At 44.0% G+C, this 17,609-nt stretch overlaps 1 protein-coding gene and 1 long non-coding RNA gene across 5 annotated transcripts in view; both read left to right on the forward strand.

Annotated features, from left to right (window-relative positions):
* Nucleotides 1-17,609, forward strand: part of LOC309377872 — a 239,761-nt gene that overhangs the window by 108,060 nt on the left and 114,092 nt on the right. The gene's annotated exons all lie outside the window — the stretch shown is intronic.
* The window catches only part of SHROOM3 (shroom family member 3), a 222,781-nt gene that overhangs the window by 91,080 nt on the left and 114,092 nt on the right, over nt 1-17,609 (forward strand). Inside the window, exon 1 of one of the 4 annotated variants that reach the window (XM_081924744.1) lies at nt 6,482-6,616. The exons of 2 other annotated variants lie outside the window; for them this stretch is intronic. In XM_081924744.1, the coding sequence (XP_081780870.1) occupies nt 6,594-6,616 (23 nt within the window). In that variant the 5' untranslated portion in view covers nt 6,482-6,593. Of the gene's footprint in view, nt 1-6,481; nt 6,617-8,583; nt 8,648-17,609 lie in introns of those variants that run through there. One more of the 4 variants, XM_081924743.1, reaches the window with a different exon arrangement.

A 17,609-nucleotide genomic window follows, 5' to 3' on the forward strand; every position in this document is an offset into this window, starting at 1 on the left:
TGTGGCAACGGCTGCGGGAGAGGTGGCCAGAGGAAACAGGAGCCAGGAAAGGGGTTAAGCATCCTTCCCACCTACAGTTTTTCCACTACTAATTGCAACCTTCCTCTGTTGCACTGGAGTTGTTTGGAAAATATCCAACTTCCCAGAGCTGGGTCTGCTGCCAAACTTTTAGTTCATCCTTCAGCTCTTCTTTAGTGCAATATTGATTTTCCTAGAGTCTTGGAAGTGGATCCCCAGTCAGAGACAAAAGTCATTATGATTTGCAGATACCTGTTATATGATACCCCCTGACATTTCTCCAATGAAAATAGAGATATCCTGTTTAATAATAATAATAATAATAATAATAATTTTATTTATACCCTGCCCGTCTCACTGGGTTGCCCCAGTTACTCTGGGCAGCTTTACAACACATATCAAAACATAATAAAACATCAAACATTAACACATTAATACACACACATCATTCTGCACTGGGAAAAGTTAAAATTGTGCCGAGTATAAATTAGGCAAGTAATGCATTTCCCTAGTTTTGCATAATTTATTCTGCTTTAGGTAACCAACAAGAAAAGAAATGAGCTATAAAGTCTCCCTTCACCACCTGTCAACCCTGGGAAATATAAAGCCTCTCTTCACAGCCATAAAGGCCAGAAAAGTTCTTTTTTAATGAAATAGTGCTGTCAAAATGGTTAGGTGATTCTGATTTTTCAGTAGGCAGGAAATAAATTTCTTCAGCTGTTGGTTGTGGAGCTTCTCCCTTACGTTGCTTAAAAACGTCTCTGAATGGGTTTATTCCCGTATGAATTCTCAGAAATGTAGGAATCTACCTTATACTGAGTCAGACCACTGGTCCATCTTGCTCAATATTGGGCTAATCTAGACTTTCTTTCCTGCTTTGTTTTTAAACAGAGGTCTGCTCTTTAAAGCTCTCTGTTCAAGCACCTTCCCCCCCCCCGGCTCTATCCTTGCGAAAACCCCCTCTTTACTGCTGAATCGGAACAAACGTATATGGTAGTTTATGGACCTAATAGGTATCTAAAGCCATTTGCACATGTTCCCATGCAACCAGTCCATGCAGAATGTAGGTACCCTATATATAGAAAAGAGCAAATCCGTGATATTTCAAGGAGCAGGCTAGTAGGCGTGGCCCATTACTTACATCATAGGAGCCTGCACAACACAAAACACTGTTGTTGTATGTAGGTTTTATTTTATTGGTTTTTTATCTTATATTTCAGAAATGTACATCCAGTTCTTTTTTCCTTTAATTTTTTTGGGGTGCCCCAAAAAGAGTGGGGCCCTAAGCTATAGCTTGTTTAGCTTATACATAAATCCGGCACTGGCAGAGACTCCTAAACCCTCTCACACTTTGAAGCCCAAATCTGGGAAGCCATTTTTCTGTTCTTTATGACGAGAGCATGGCGGCCATTTTTGTTGCCGTGATCTTTTGTGATTTCGTGATGCGGCTCCCCCCCCCAAAAAAAACAACACACTTTTTCCAGTATGGTGCCAAAAAACATGCATTGGGCCCCCCCAAATCACTTTTTCAGGGGGGAACCATGAAAACCATGAAATTGCAAGTGATCCCGGCAACCAAAATGGCTCCTGTTCTCTTGCAATGAAAAACAGGACGTCCTGTTTTTCCAAGATACTTGTGGGGTACAGATTCCCTATTGCAGATTATGGGTGCTAACATGCCTTCCAGGTTATGTTCCCCTTGACTTCCCCCTACTTCTGTTGCCTAATCCTATAGACCTGATTCCCACATCTGTAGAAATCCTGCAAGTCGTGCAGTGGGCAAATTGCCCCCTATAAGTGCTTAGGGTCACGCCGCTGCCGTGGCCCTTTCCCCGTGGGTAGCCCCTCGTCTTCTTCCACGTTTCAAAAACATTCATGTTTCCAAAACCAATTTGGCTCTGCAGGTTTGACTTTGTACCTTTTGAAGCCAGGTGGTATTTGGGGCGTGACTTTTGCAAATCCTCAAGATCAAGGTAGGAAAGTGTTTGCTGGTGGATTAAACCAGCTCCTGAGTGATGGCAAGAGATACATTAAACCCAACCGGCTCGCTAATCCCTCGGGAATGCATTTGCCATGTGGCGAAACGTTATTGCTTTAATAAGTGGAAGGGGAGGGGGGGGTGAAAAAGAGTTCTGTGTCAAGATATTTCCAGCAAATTAATGCCCTCCACTTCGGCAGCTGGGGGAGGCCTTTGATCACGTTCACACATTCCAATCAGCATTGAAGGTATAATGCACTTCTAAGCTCTTTCCTCGCGCACATGGCAAAGCTAAAGAGGAATTCAAAATATGTCTGATATAGGGAAACCTCTTAGGGCACAGCCTAGGTTAAGATCCGCTCCCAAGGTCCAAATTCCAGTTGGAACCTGTGGCCAAATCAGATGTTGTAATAATAATAATAATAATTTATTATTTATACCCCGCCCATCTGGCTGGGTTTCCCCTGCCACTCTGGGCGGCTCCCAACAGAATATTAAAAACACGATAAAACATCAAACATTGAAAACTTCCCTAAACAGGGCTGCCTCCAGATGTCTTCTAAAAGTCAGATACAGTGGTACGTCGGGTTACAGACGCTCCAGGTTACAGATGCTTCAGTTTACAAACTCTGCTAACCCAGAAATAGTACCTCGGGTTAAGAACTTTGCTTCAGGATGAGAACAGAAATAGTGCGGCGGCAGCAAGAGGCCCCATTAGCTAAAGTGGTAACTCAGGTTAAGAACAGTTTCAGGTTAAGAACGGACCTCCAGAACGAGTTCAGTTCTTAACCCGAGGTACCACTGTAGTTGTTTATCTCCATGATATTGGATGGGAGGGCGTTCCACAGGGCGGGTGCCACTACCGAGAAGGCCCTCTGCCTGGTTCCCTGTAACCTCACTTCTCGCAGAGAGGGAAGTGCCAGAAAGCCCTCAGCTCTGGACCTCAGTGTCCGGGCTGAACGCTGGGGGTGGAGACACTTCTTCCGTTATACTGGGCTGAGGCTCTTTAAAATCCTGTCCTGCCCACCAAGCTCACTGGCTGCCGCCAAATCAGTCAGTATCTCCCAGCTAAATATACCCTGCAGGTTTGTTGTTCAGGATAAAATGTGTCTGGCGATGGGGAGGTGCGTTGAGCTCCTTGGAGGATATAAATAAATGATATAAGGAATGGTGTGGCTTAATGTACATAGAGATTCTACATTCCTGCATTGCAGAGGGTTGGAACAGATGGAGTATCTTCCAAGTCGGTGAATCTATGATTACAGTCATACCTCATGCTACGTCTGCTTCATGTTATGTTCTTTCATGTTATGTCCTGCGGCGACCTGGAAGTACCGGAAAGGGTTACTTCTGGGTTTCGCTGCTTGCGCATGTGCAGAAGCACAAAATGACATCATGCGCATGCGCAGAAGCGGTGAATCGCAACCCACGCATGCGCAGACGCACTCCTGCAGGTTGAATTATTTTCATGTTGTGAATGGGCCTCTGGAACAGATCCCATTCGCAACCTGAGGTACCACTGTACAGTGGTACCTCGGGTTACATACGCTTCAAGTTACAGACTCCGCTAACCCAGACATAGTACCTCGGGTTAAGAACTTTGCTTCAGGATGAGAACAGAAATCGTGCTCCAGCGGCACGGCGGCAGCAGGAGGCCCCATTAGCTAAAATGGTGCTTCAGGTTAAGAACAGTTTCAGGTTAAGAATGGACCTCCGGAACGAATTAAGTACTTAACCCGAGGTACCACTGTACTCCCAAGATGCCGACCTTGGCCATTCTCAGACTAAGGTGTCCTGCTTCGAGAGAGAGGTTGTGTTCAATAGTAATACTTTACGTGCATATAGCATGTTGGCCTGCAATCCTATGCACACTTTCTTGTTGTGGGCAAGCCCTGCTGAACCCTGTGAGACTGCTTCTGAGTAAACGTGTGTTGGATTGCAGAGTGTGTGTTCAGAGTGGTTCGTAGACCTTGTCTTGCAGCAGCCCTTAGAGCAATTCGGCATTCCAGTGCAGATGCAAAGCTGAGGCAGCCTACAGTTGGCACCCCTGATGGCAGAGATGATGTCTGAACTCGGTGCTCCCTGATTTTTGGTGGGTTCAAGGACATGGGAAGAAAAGTAAGTTTGAGCAATGAAAGTGGATTAAAACACTTGGTGTAAAACAAATGCACCATAGAAAATGCACCTTATTCTTGAGGGGAAGTGTGTGGAACAGGTCTCGGTGTTTCGATTTCTGGGAGTTGAGAGATGACCTAACCTGGGGAGAAAACAGCAAATACCTGATGAAGAGAGCACAGTAGAGGTTATATTTTCTGAGACTCCTCTGGAAAAACAATCTCTCAAAGGACCTGTTGATGGCATTTTACCATTGTACTGTTGAGAGTGTATTAACTTATGGTCTGTGTGTGTGGTTTGGGAGCTGCAGGAAAAAAACAATGCTGTCCAGGGTTGTAAAGACTGCGGAAAGAATAATTGGGTGCACTCTTCCCACCTTGGATCAAATCTACGCTTCCAGGTGCCATAAGAAAGCTGCAGAAATAGCGCAGGATAGTGCGCATCCCGGAAATGATCTCTTTCAGCTTCTGCCTTCTGGAAGAAGGTACAGGGTTATAAAGACTAGGACTAGCCGCCTGAGAAACAGTTTCCATCCAAATGCGATTTTGGTTTTAAACGCAGTGTAAGGTAGTCTCTGTGGGAGTATATTGTATTTAAAAATGGGGTATCAGAGTTTTTAGGGGGCTAAACAGGCTGGGATAGCTGGGATAGCAGGCTTGTTGGTTTTTGAATGTCTGGTGTAGTTTTTTTTCCAATTTCGTTGTTCTGTATGGGAGAATGACAATAAAGATTATCGTGTCATATCGTAAAAGAAATGGAGGTGCGGTACATATTGGCAGCAATGTTTTGGGAGTGGGAGAATTTCTATAATAGGGTTCTGTGGAAGAAGCAAACAGTACTAGTCTTTACGAAGAGGGTGGTCTCTCGCTGTGGTTAATCCAGGCATGAGATTCTTACTCGGGTTTCATGCCATGCCACAATAAAAGCTGTGCATGAGGAATTAACCGCATTTACTGCATAATGCAATAAGCACGGGCAGCACACTGTGGTCACTACATCTAAAGCAGCATTTTGGTTTTACTGCCATGTGAAACAATTATCCTTCTTTGAATTGGTTACAGGACCATTGTTTGGTCAACACCCTTGGCTCCTTGTTTATCCCAGTTTTATATGGTAATAAACGGCGTCTATGCTGATTGCTCTTAGCTTGGTCTCATAATGCTGTGGTCACGTTTACTGGGAAGTCTTTATTTGCTCCTTGGGGTTTGCCTGAGCATGAGGCATGAGGCAGTGCATGCCCTTCTTTGTCAGTTTGGAGATATGGAAGAAGATGTCTGTTTCAGATACGACAGAATGCAGAGGAAAAGGAAGTGTGAAGGGATTCGCGCTTCATTCCTCATCTGCATCAGGACCGAATCTGCTCTGCATTTATGTGAAATCCTGCTGATATGGAAATAGGTTCATTGATGATCTGAGACATCGTCATTATCGATTTTGTAAATAGAGATAACAACAACAAATAAGTAAAATAAATTGGGAGGAAGGGAAAATATTTATGAATTGGTTTTTTCCCTCCAGTATGTATAATGGTACCTCGGGTTACATACACTTCAGGTTACAGACTCCGCTAACCCAGAAATAGTGCTTCAGGTTAAAGACTTTGCTTCAGAATGAGAATAGAAATTGTGCTCTGGCGGCGCGGCGGTAGCAGGAGGCCCCATTAGCTAAAGTGGTGCTTCAGGTTAAGAACAGTTTCAGGTTAAGTACAGACCTCCGGAACGAATTAAGTACTTAACCCGAGGTACCACTGTATTCTGAAACAAATTTTCTCGCCAAATGCGCAGTTTTAAACACAAACTCCATTGCAAACTCTGCCGGATAGCTAATTTCAAAACTACACATTTGTTTTGAGAGGTTAGGAAATCTGTCTGGCTATCAACGTTTGCAAACATCAACGTTCCTCAAGCATCTTCCTCTTTGATGGTACACTCATATGGTACAGTCTTTCCCAACCTGTCACCCTCCAGATGTTTGGACTTCCGTTTCCCATCAGCCCCCAGCTAAAACATCTGGAGGAAGCCAGGTTAGGAAAGGGTGCATTATGGAGATTAAGCCTGGCCTGATTCCGAGTTGAAATTATCATCTACAATTAATTGCTCCGGAAATTAAAAGGAGAAAATCACCTGTTCCGAACGCGGCATTGCATGGAATGCCCCAGCTAGGGTGTAGCTGTGGTTTCTAGAGAAGCAGCGACAGAGCTGGCCATTACAGAACTAGTTCCACAAAGCTGCATCAGCCACCCGGTGTAATTAAAATCCTTCCCTCCTTCTTGCAACTGCGATACCTTCCAAGGATCTAATTATAGCTGCGGAGCCTCCAGATGTTTTCTTTTTGGACTTGATTTGCTGCACAGAGAGAGAGCGGAGCCTTGCCGGCAGGGACCACTCCTTGTTCAATGGCAGCTGTGATGTTTGTTACGTTGTCACTATCAATCAGGCTGCGAGGAGGCAGGTAGAAAGGAGCAACTCTTATCATCCAAACAATGAAAAGACTGCGTCAAAAATGGTAAGCATAAGATCATACATATTTGGGCTTGGCAGCACTGATGGAGGCCACAGAAGCCACCTGGGTGGAGCCAGGAGGTTTGCCTACTTTCCATGGTCAGGTGACATGTGAAGGTGAGCCTTAGGAGGTTCGACTGGCGGTTAGGCATTGGGTAAGCCTACATTTAAGGGACGCGGTTGGTGCTGTGGGTTAAACCACAGAGCCTAGGACTTGTCGATCAGAAGGTTGGCGGTTCGAATCCCCGCAACGGGGTGAGCTCCCATTGCTCGGTCCCAGCTCCTGCCAGCCTAGCAGTTCAAACGCACGTCAAGGTGCAAGTAGATAAATAGGTACCGCTCTGGTGGGAAGGTGAACGGTGTTTCCATGTGCTGCTCTGGTTCGCCAGAAGCAGCTTAGTCATGCTGGCCAATAAAGCGAGATGAGCACCACAACCCCAGAGTCTGTCACGACTGGACCTAATGGTCAGGGGTCCCTTTACCTTTAGAGGTGGTTTATCCTTAGATGTATTCCCAGCAGATGGGTTAGGGATGGGAAATGACTTTACCCAATTCCTCAGCCAAACCATTCATACCTGTAAGCCATCAAGTTGTGGCCTAATTGAACCCAGTCTATATCTGCTGTCTTGTCTGGTTATTTCGAACTTAGGGAGCAACGGTGTCACAGGATCTTGGCACACAACTTTTGGACTGCACCTTTGGTGGCTCCAGACAATTTAACAATTCCTGTTTAACAATTCCTGGGGCCTGTTTCTAGCAGTAACTCTCATTACCCCTGAGCCGAATATTCCTACTGAGAGGAATAAAGTGAAAGATTATGAATTGTGGCGAGAGAGTGTGTATTAGTCTTTTGGCTGCTGTTCGGTTAATGTTTTTAATATTGTTTCATAGATTATAAACACTGTATCGATTTGTTTAATCAAGACTTTCGCTTCAATTGTGGCGTTTAGCTTGTTTTTTTAGTTGTTGCTGAGCTAACTGTGTGTTACAGATTGCAACTGTTTCACAGATGATCTGTAAATTATTCTACATGACTCATGCTGTATTTTTGATGCTCTTTATTACAGTGGTACCTCGGGTTACATACGCTTCAGGTTACATACGCTTCAGGTTACAGACTCCACTAACCCAGAAATAGTGCTTCAGGTTAAGAACTTTGCTTCAGGTTGAGAACAGAAATCATGCTCCGGCGGTGTGGCGGCAGCAGGAGGCTCCGTTAGCTAAAGTGGTGCTTCAGGTTAAGAACAGTTTCAGGTTAAGTATGGACCTCCGGAACGAATTAAGTACTTAACCCGAGGTACCACTGTATGTTCTATCATGTTATTGCTATTTGCTGTTTGTAAGCCGCTTTGGGATTCATTTGAGTGAAAAGCAGCATAGAAATACAGTGGTACCTCAGGTTACATACACTTCAAGTTACAGACTCCGCTAACCCAGAAATATTACCTCAGGTTAAGAACTTTGTTTCAGGATGAGAACAGAAATCGTGCTCCGGCAGTGGGAGGCTCCATTAGCTAAAGTGGTGCTTCAGTTTAAGAACAGTTTCAGGTTAAGAACAGACCTCCGGAACGAATTAAGTACTTAACCTGAGGTACCACTGTATAATCAAAATCAAATCAAAATATTAAAATATATATACAGAGCTATGTACGTGTTCTGATTTTGAATACCCAGCAAGTTCTGACTGAAGCACAAATCCTCACAAGCTTTCATGAGTCTTCTCTCCCTCCCCTCTCTTACTCACCGCGGCCTCATAGTGCCTGGAGTAATGCTGAGGACTGCAGTGTGTGTACACGTAGTAGTAAGACCGGCAGCATCATTAGTCGGGCATGTCAGCCAAAGGCACAACCTAGAATCTGTTCTTGTCTTTGCTCTGGAGCAGCTTCCTGACCAGAGAGTCGTCTCTTTGTGACTAAACTTCATGCACTGGTGCTTGCAGGGTATAGAATTGCAACTTGCGCTTCTGACGACTTGCCATGCCTTCCAATCTGCATTGTGTTCTGAAGTTCCTGGCTTGCTGGATACCCAAATCAAGGTCTGTAAGTTAACTTGCAGGTGTTGACATCCAGTGTCTGTGGCTGGCTAAGAATGCTTTGCTTGCCAAAGCATAGGACAAAACGTGCTTATTATTGAGTAATCCTATGGCTGTCCCATTGAGTTCACTGAGATTCCAGCGAGTTCTGTGAGGCTAGTGTTTATCAAGATGCTGTTTTCAGATTGTTGTTTAGCTGTGAACCTAAGTAAGTGGCCCTGGACAGTTCCTAAGTCACAGGGTCCTTGTGGACAGAAATGTATGCTTGAGTGCCATATAATTAATTTACTTATTCATCAGTTGTGTGTGTGTGCAAATATTTGAATTTCTACCCTGCTTCTCCACCCAAATAAACAAATAAAATAACATGTAGGATTTGTTATTATTTTTAAACAGACAATTAACACACACATGCTTGGCTTATAAGTTGTGGGTTGCAAGTCTTTTTAGGTTTTGTGTAACAAGGAGAGTTAACCAGAGAAGTCTGGGAAGAAAAAACCCAGAAAGTTTTGGTCAGTATATTGGAAATAAGTGCCCTGAGTTTCAGAATACAACAAAGGAACAAGTGGTAACCTTTAAAGCCTAACAAATGTATTATGGTAGAGAGTCCATAAAAGCTTATACTGTTAGGCTTTTAAGTGACACTTGATGGTGAATTGTTTTGATTGCAAGAGTCTTAACTTGGCTCCCCCTCTGGAAATTGCATTCCTTGGGAAATCTGAAGCACACATGTGTGTCAGATACAGATAGGTAGCCGTGTTGGTCTGCCATAGTCAAAACAAAAAAATTCCTTCCAGTAGCACCTTAAAGACCAACTAAGTTAGTTCTTGGTATGAGCTTTTGTGTGCATGCACACTTCTTCAGATACACTGAAACAGAAGTCACCAGACCCTTCTATATAGTGAGAAGGTGGGGAGGGGTATTACTCAGAAGGGTGGTGGGAATGGGTGATTGGCAGATAGCTGTGATGAGCCTGTTGACGACTCTTAACGACTGCAATAGGTCTTACAAGAAAAAGCAAGGGGTGAGAAGGTGAAAAGTGGCTTTGTCATGTATAATGAGATAAGAATCCAATGTCTTTGTTCAGACCAGGTCTCTCCATGGTTTTAAGCTTGGTGATAAGTTGCAATTCAGCAGCTTCTCTTTCCAGTCTATTTCTGAAATTCCTTTGTAGTAGAAAGCTACTTTGAGATCTTGTATAGAATTTCCTGGGAGATTGAACTGTTCTCCTACTGGTTTCTCTGTCTTGTGATTCCTGATGTCAGATTTATGTCCGTTTATTCTTTGGCGTAAAGTTTGGCCTGTTTGTCCAATATGTGTGTCAGAGAGAGAGAAATCTCTGGCCATTTCCAAATGTCCTTTAGGGCTCTTCCAGGTGACATAATAATTATTATTTTATTTATTCACATCCCTTCCTCCCAGGGAAGCCTACAGGACAGACTGTGCATATAGGAGCCCAGAGTGGATTAAACATCCTTCCTGATTTTCTTGCCTAAAATTTACAAGGGGGTTAGATTGTGTCAGACCTTTATTGACCATCCCTTCTGATTTCATTGTGGGGTGTTAATACATATTCCTATTAGTCAATTGTTCATCCCACACTTTCCCGTGCCTTTTCCTATCACTTTCCCATCCTCAAAAACGTTTGTTTTAAAAGGGGCTCTCTTGACCTAGAGTGACAGAGTAGAAAGTTAATGCGCACATAGGAGCTTGAATCTCTCCTGTGAAATACTGACAGTAGTTGTATACCTCATTTAATTGCTTTCTTGGTTTTAGAGTTTGTATGGATGCTGAATTTTGTTGTTTTTATAACGTGTGTTTCTGTGTTTTGCTGTTTTTGCTCTGTATACTTCAGTGCTGTGAAGTGGTCTATAAATGTGTTCATTATTGTTATTGTAATATTAGGATTAATAGTAATACAGATTAAGTTATGGACAGTCGCATGCAAATCTGACACACAGCAGAAAGAGACTGATCTGGCAATCTCTAGTTACAAGCATAAAACTCTTCCACTGCAAGACCACTCTGGTTTTGTTGTTTTTCATTGCTCCTCGCATCTTGGCCTTATAGGGCTGCCATACACCTGGAATTTCCCAGACATTGCCAGGATTCATCCGTCGAAAATGGTATTCAGGCAGAATTTCCGATAACCAGTTTAAATGTACGGAATGCATGTGGCAGCCGATATTGGAAGTGTTTATTTTTTTACGAATTTCTGGGGGAAAAATAGCCCAAAAAGCTCAACAACTTTGGCCAAAAACTTCTTGAAATATGGCAGCCCTAGCATAGGATGAATCATAGGATGAATCAGAAAGTAGTGGACAGAAATGTTTCTGCTTGGCAATCTACCCAAACAACCACCAAGCAAAAAAGTCTGATCAATAAGGAAGGAAAGCCACTCAAAGAGAGCAAAACTAACTTCCTTACATTAGCATGATTGGAGTCAGCTGGTATTATTATTATTATTATTATTATTATTATTATTAATTTATACTCCACCCATCTGGCTGGGCTTCCCCAGCCACTCTGGGAGGCTTCCAACAAAATATTAAAATACAGTAATGCATCAAACATTAAAAGCTTCCCTAAGGAGGGCTGCCTTCCGATGTCTTCTAAAAGTCTGGTAGTTGTTGTTCTCTTTGACATCTGGTGGGAGGGCATTCCACAGGGCGGGCGCCACCACTGAGAAGGCCCTCTGCCTGGTTCCCTGTAACTTGGCTTCCCGCAGCAAGGGAACCGCCAGAAGACCCTCGGCGCTGGACCTCAGTGTCCGGGCAGAACGATGTGGGTGGTGACGCTCCTTCAGATATACTGGACTAAGGCCATTTAGGGCTTTAAAGGTGAGCACCAACACTTTGAATTGTGCTCGGAAATGTACTGGAAGCCAGTGCAGGTCTTTCAGTGTTATGTGGTCTCAGCAGCCACTCCCAGTCACCAGGTAGCTGGCTTAGGACTATTTTTTTCCTAATAGTGGGGAAGCTGTTACTGAAAATGGCCTACCTCAAACGTCCCCAACAAGAAGGCCACCGGATGTTTTCCACACTTGTTTTTGTTATTATTATTTGAGCGTACCAGTCTCTTAGGATGAAAGTCTTGTGAGAAAGTCCACCTTCAAAAGTTGGCAGGAGGGTGACCATTTGGCAGCTTTTATCCAGTCTTGGACCCCTGATGCTCTTCTCAAACTCTCCAGTCATGCCTTTGGTGATCTGTTCCTGTAGCTTGACCTGTGCCATGGCAAGTCTTGAATAAGTATTTCATAAGAACCTCTGTCATGTTGTTTAGGGGTCCTGGCAGATGGACTCGATAGGCTCTTATCCTGACCCTGCAGGCCTCCATTTGCATTTCTGAGCACAATTCAAAGTGTTGGTGCTGACCTTTAAAGCCCTAAACGGCCTCGGCCCAGTATACCTGAAGGAGCGTCTCCACCCCCATCGTTCTGCCCGGACACTGAGGTCCAGCTCCGAGGGCCTTCTGGCGGTACCCTCATTGCGAGAAGCAAAGCTACAGGGAACCAGGCAGAGGGCCTTCTCGGTGGTGGCACCCGCCATGTGGAACACCCTCCCACCAGATGTCAAAGAGAACAACAACTACCAGACTTTTAGAAGACATCTGAAGGCAGCCCTGTTTAGGGAAGCTTCTAATGTTTGATGCATTACTGTATTTTAATATTTTGTTGGAAACCACCCAGAGTGCCTGGGGACTCCTGGCCAGATGGGCGGGGTATAAATAATAAATTATTGTTGTTGTTATTGTTGTTGTTATTATGTTCTTAAAAAAATAAAAGATGAAATAATAAAAATAAAAAGACTTCCTTTCCTTCAGGGATGAGAACAAAGGCTAACATCCACTGGGAGAACCCCTCTTTGCAATTCCCATTGAAATCAATGGGAGCAATCCTAAAAGCACTTTAAAGCTTTTGCATCTCCTATTAGCTGAAGTAGGATTTGCTCCAAAAGACCTCCCATCCAGTGCACCCAGCAACCTAGACCATTGTTTTTGGTTTTAAATCAACCAATGCAGCTAGCAAGGTGGGGCAGCTTGTAGGACTCGATCACCAGGTCTGGGCAACAAGCAGAAGGGAGGGGAGCCCCACAGCCTCCATAGCTGGCGTCGGAAATCGGCGTCGGAGGCTGGGTCAGCACTCTGCATGGCGAGTTTTAGACACAACCCCCATCCCGCCTGTTTCCTTTGTATCCCATGTTTAAATATAAACTTTAAAGGCTTTTGCTTCCAGCAAGGCAGTCAGCTGAGACAGTCTGAAGAATGGGCATATCAAAAAGATGAGTGATGTTTTAATTGGCTCGTTGAAAGGCGCTTGGCAATATCCTTCGTGAAACTTTATAAGCTCTTTAAAAGATTAATCCTTTGTGATTGCGGCTCCTTCCCTGGCAATTGCACTCGACGGATCGCCCACAGCCTCATTGGTGGTTCCAGTCCCCAGGGATCGTCACACAAAAAGAGAAGAGAACTTCCACAGTAGAAATAATCTCCGGCACCTGTTGGAATCTCACAGGCAGGTTTCAGCTACTTGAAAGGATATCACAGGAACAAAGCAATTTTCAGACACACCTAACTATTGCAGCAAGGACTTTCCAGAGCGAAAAACTTCAGAGGTCTTCTTTTGGGAAATCAATAGGTAGAGTTGCTTTTGTCTTGAGTCGCAGTAAGGTTAGACTGCAAATGTATATGTGTGTGGTCCAGTCTGATTCTTTGTGGTATAAAATGTCTGCCTTTAAGGTCAGTTAACACAGTAAGATCCCCGCTGCTACCAATAGTAATGCTCTTAAGAATAAGCAAAGGCATCAATGATTGTGGATGACCTCAAGGGCTCCTTCAGGCAACCAGTTTATCTAGCATCCATCTTGATATGCTTGCAGGAGGTTTACGAAAATATTCCCGCTGTTTATTGCGCATTTGCTCTGATATCTTTGCAAGGAGGTTATAGAACAATGAGTATTCACCCTGATTTGCTTGTGTGTTGCCTGCCTGTCTTCCTGTTTAATAACTGCTTATCTGACACTTTTCAGTGCATTTACCCATCACTTTCCTAACAGCAAAAGTCCGTTTTCAAAATTACAAAAAATGCACACACACACACACACACACACACACACAGTGGATTGTTTGCAGTAGGGTAACAGAGCACTTTTACTGCACATACTGGAATCTCTCTTGTGGAAAATACTGACAATCTGGAGGAGACTACAGAAGTTAATTCTAACCATGATATACCACTAGGGCTGGGCGGTATCTGTTTTTCAACACTGTGATATATCACCAGCTAAACATCACAATATATTGATATATCACGATGTCTGAAATAAGCATGGAGCTATGTAGAGGCTTTGGCTGACTTCATGGTTTTCCCCACATTGTGATTTTTGCATCACACACACACACACCATGATTTGCAATCCATTGCCAGGTCAAAAATTATGAAACTGATATCACGATATGGACTTCAAACTGGTTTTGGACAGTATATCAATATATTGCCAAGCCTATACACCATGACTTGTAACTTGCTGTGTACATAATGCTGTTCCATTTGCTTATTACCAATGGTTATACAAGGATGAAAGTCCACGCACCACAGCAATTTTACCTACTGTTAATAAGTGCTATTATAAAGTTTGGCTCCATATACTCCCAGCCAAAGTTAACATTACCAGTATCATGCCATCTATGTTTATAATGGCACTGCAAAAGCATGGACTTTGATCTTTGGTTTAGAATACAGCCCTTGAAAAATCAAGGCTTTGTGTTGCTGTCTGTCCTCGCTGCCCTTTTTTAAAAGAAGAAAGAACCTCTGGCTGCAGAAATAAGCTGAAATAAGTATATGAGCACAAAGACAGTCTCAGTAATCCTTTAAAACAGTCAATATTATTATCCACATATTGCAACATCTGAGAAAGGGTTGGTTTGCTTAAGAAGACCATTGTGAATTTGTGGCCGATGTGAGATTTGAACTCGCCACTTTTCACTTGCTACTCTTAGCCACCAGATTACATTACACAAGCATCACTCTCTCCCCTCCCTTTTTCTGTAGGGTTTTTGTTTTTTTGCAGAGAGGTCTGACCATTAGTACCAGTGTGGCAAAGCCAGGTTTCTGTTTAGCTGTGTAAGTTCAGGTTCTTTTTGCGTCTGAGTTCACAATATGAAGCATGAAGCATGAATCAGCTCTGATTTTTATATGGGGCATCAAGAGGGTGAAAGGGCTCATGGGGCCAACATGTTATCTCAGCAAATATGCCTGGTTGCAAGTTGCCTTGAGTTTCCTTGGGCAAGAAAAAGCAAGCAACTAGTGTGATAAATAATAATGGTGCCCTGCATGTATCTGCTGGATGGCCAATGGTGAGGTCCATTTGCAGAGGAGATTTGGGGGGAGGGCTGGGTTGCTTGACCACCCATTCTCCTCCATTTTGTTGTTGTTTAGTCATTCAGTCGTGTCCGACTTTTCATGACCCGTGGACCAGAGCACGGCAGGCACTCCTGTCTTCCACTGCCTCCCGCAGTTTGGTCAAACTCATGCTGGTAGCTTCGAGAACACTGTCCAACCATCTCGTCCTCTGTCGTCTCCTTCTCCTTGTGCCCTCAATCTTTCCCAACACCAGGGTCTTTTCCAGGGAGTCTTCTCTTCTCATGAGGTGGCCAAAGTATTGGAGCCTCAGCTTCAGGATCTGTCCTTCCAGTGAGCACTCAGGGCTGATTTCCTTCAGAATGGAGAGGTTTGATCTTCTTGCAGTCCATGGGACTCTCAAGAGTCTCCTCCAGCACCAGAATTCAAAAGCATCAATTTTTCAGCGATCAGCCTTCTTTACCTTTAATACCTTCTCCCTACCTTCCATCTTTCTCCTTAGCCGGGTTTATTTCTGGTCTCGGAAATGGCAATAAGCGTGAGAGAATTTCACCAGCCCCAGTTCTCCTTTGCATATGAGCGCTTCCAGAGGATCTGTTTATTGAGCATTCATCCCGATTTCCTGATTTGTTTGCTGGAAAGCTGGACAACGGTGCATCAAAGCAAGTGATATCCAACAATGGATTTTCCCATCACTTTCCTTGTCTGATCTTTTGGAGAACCCAATTCTGTTGCACAACAGAATTGCTAAATCCGCTTTAATTGCACAACCTGAACTTGCAACTGTGTGTGTGAATCCCCACCCCACCCCGAAAATAATGGCGGTCTGGAAAATCCCCATATCTCCCCAGAATTCATTGTACAGTAGCTGCAGATATGGGTTTGGGAACTCTGTCTTTGTTTCAGAATGTCTTTTTTTGTTGTGCATTCATGGTTATTTGTACTCGTAATGGTATTGGGGTGGTTATACACAATCCTGCTTTCAATTTGTACCAGCAAAAGTTTCGGGGCGGATATGTTACATCGTTTCCAAACAGTGCAGGTCCCATTGGTTTCTATAGAAATTCTAACATTTCATACCCCAAATGTTCTGGGGGGCTTTTGCGTCCCACTTTTGTTGCACTATAGCACAAGAATGCCCCTCCAGATGACAGGTAAAGGTAAAGGACGCCTGAACGGTTAAGTCCAGTTGAATTCAACTATGGGGTGCAGTGCTCATCTCTACTTTGAGGCCAAGGGAGCCGGCGTTTGTCCACAGAGAGCTTTTCCTGGTCATGTGGAGAGCATGACTAAACTGCTTCTGGCACACAGAGCACTGTGACGAATGCCAGAGCTCACAGAAACGCCGTTTACCTTCCCGCTGCAACAGTACCTATTTATCTACTCACACTGGTATGCTTTCGAACTGCTAGGTAGGCAGGAGCTGGGGCAGAGTAACTGGAGCTCACCCCTTCACACAGATTCGAATGGCCCAAAGGACTCAGTGGTTTAGACCACAGCGCCACCTGCAAATGCAACTGATGAGGAGGAACGATGTGCAGTGCAGTATAAATCCACCATTAATGCACTATAATTGCAGCAATAACATATTGCAAGGTACACATGCAAACAAAACAAAACCTCAAAAGTCTAAAGGGGCCTTAAGTCTGCCCTGAATTATGAGGCAGTCAGTTGATTGGAGCAGGGTGTGGATTTCTGAGGATGGTCGATGTGTTGTGAACATCACTGCTGGCTCTTCCCACAAGAAATGCAAAGCCAGGGATCACATGCTCAACTCAGCAACTGCCACAAGCTTCTCTGGATGCAAATGGCAGCCTGATAAGAATCTGCTTTCCCTTTTACAGCTGGCTTGTTTATGTGAGGTGGAAGCTGTGATGCTGAGTGAAAAGAAAGAAAGAAAAAAGCCTGAAGGGATATGCTCAACCAGTATAGCAAGCAGTAGCCAGGACAAACATGAGAAGGCATCGTGCACGTGGAGGTCATTAACGTGTGTTTGAGTTGTTAACAGGGTTGCCCGGAGAGATTTGACTCGTTTCGCATTGAAAGGTGAACCTGCCTAAATTGCGCTTTCTGGAACAATATGCAAACTGAAATACGGCCATCCTTCGAAATTTGTGCTTCTCTAAATTTTGCAATGCAGTTCTCTAGCTAAGTGACGTCCAAAAGAACGCACGCTGTGGGGTGAGGTGTGCAATTAACTGCACAGATTAGAAACTGCATTGTATTAAGGAAAATTGCTTCACAAAAATGTGTATATCGTGCAGAACTGGAGACAAAAATGCATATATGAGGGGAAATCTGTATTGAAGTGCATGTGAATTTTCTCACAAGGTGATGTGGAAATGTGGAGAGCTATTTTCCTTTGTTTTTAATTCCCTTCCGAGGCATCTATCAGCGGTTCTCAACCTGTGGGTCCCCAGATGTTGTTGGACTACAACTCCCATCATCCCTGAGCTCTGGCCTTGCTAGCTAGGGGTGATGGGAGTTGTAGTTCAACAACATCTGGGGACCCACAGGTTGAGAAAGGCTGATTCTAGACAGAGAATGCCTTATATGTAGCTTGAAACCTTGCATACTGCATTGAGATTTATACTGACCCTAGTTCTC

This window comes from Podarcis melisellensis (genome assembly GCF_964234715.1).
Source record: "Podarcis melisellensis genome assembly, chromosome: 9".
Lineage (NCBI taxonomy): Eukaryota > Metazoa > Chordata > Lepidosauria > Squamata > Lacertidae > Podarcis > Podarcis melisellensis.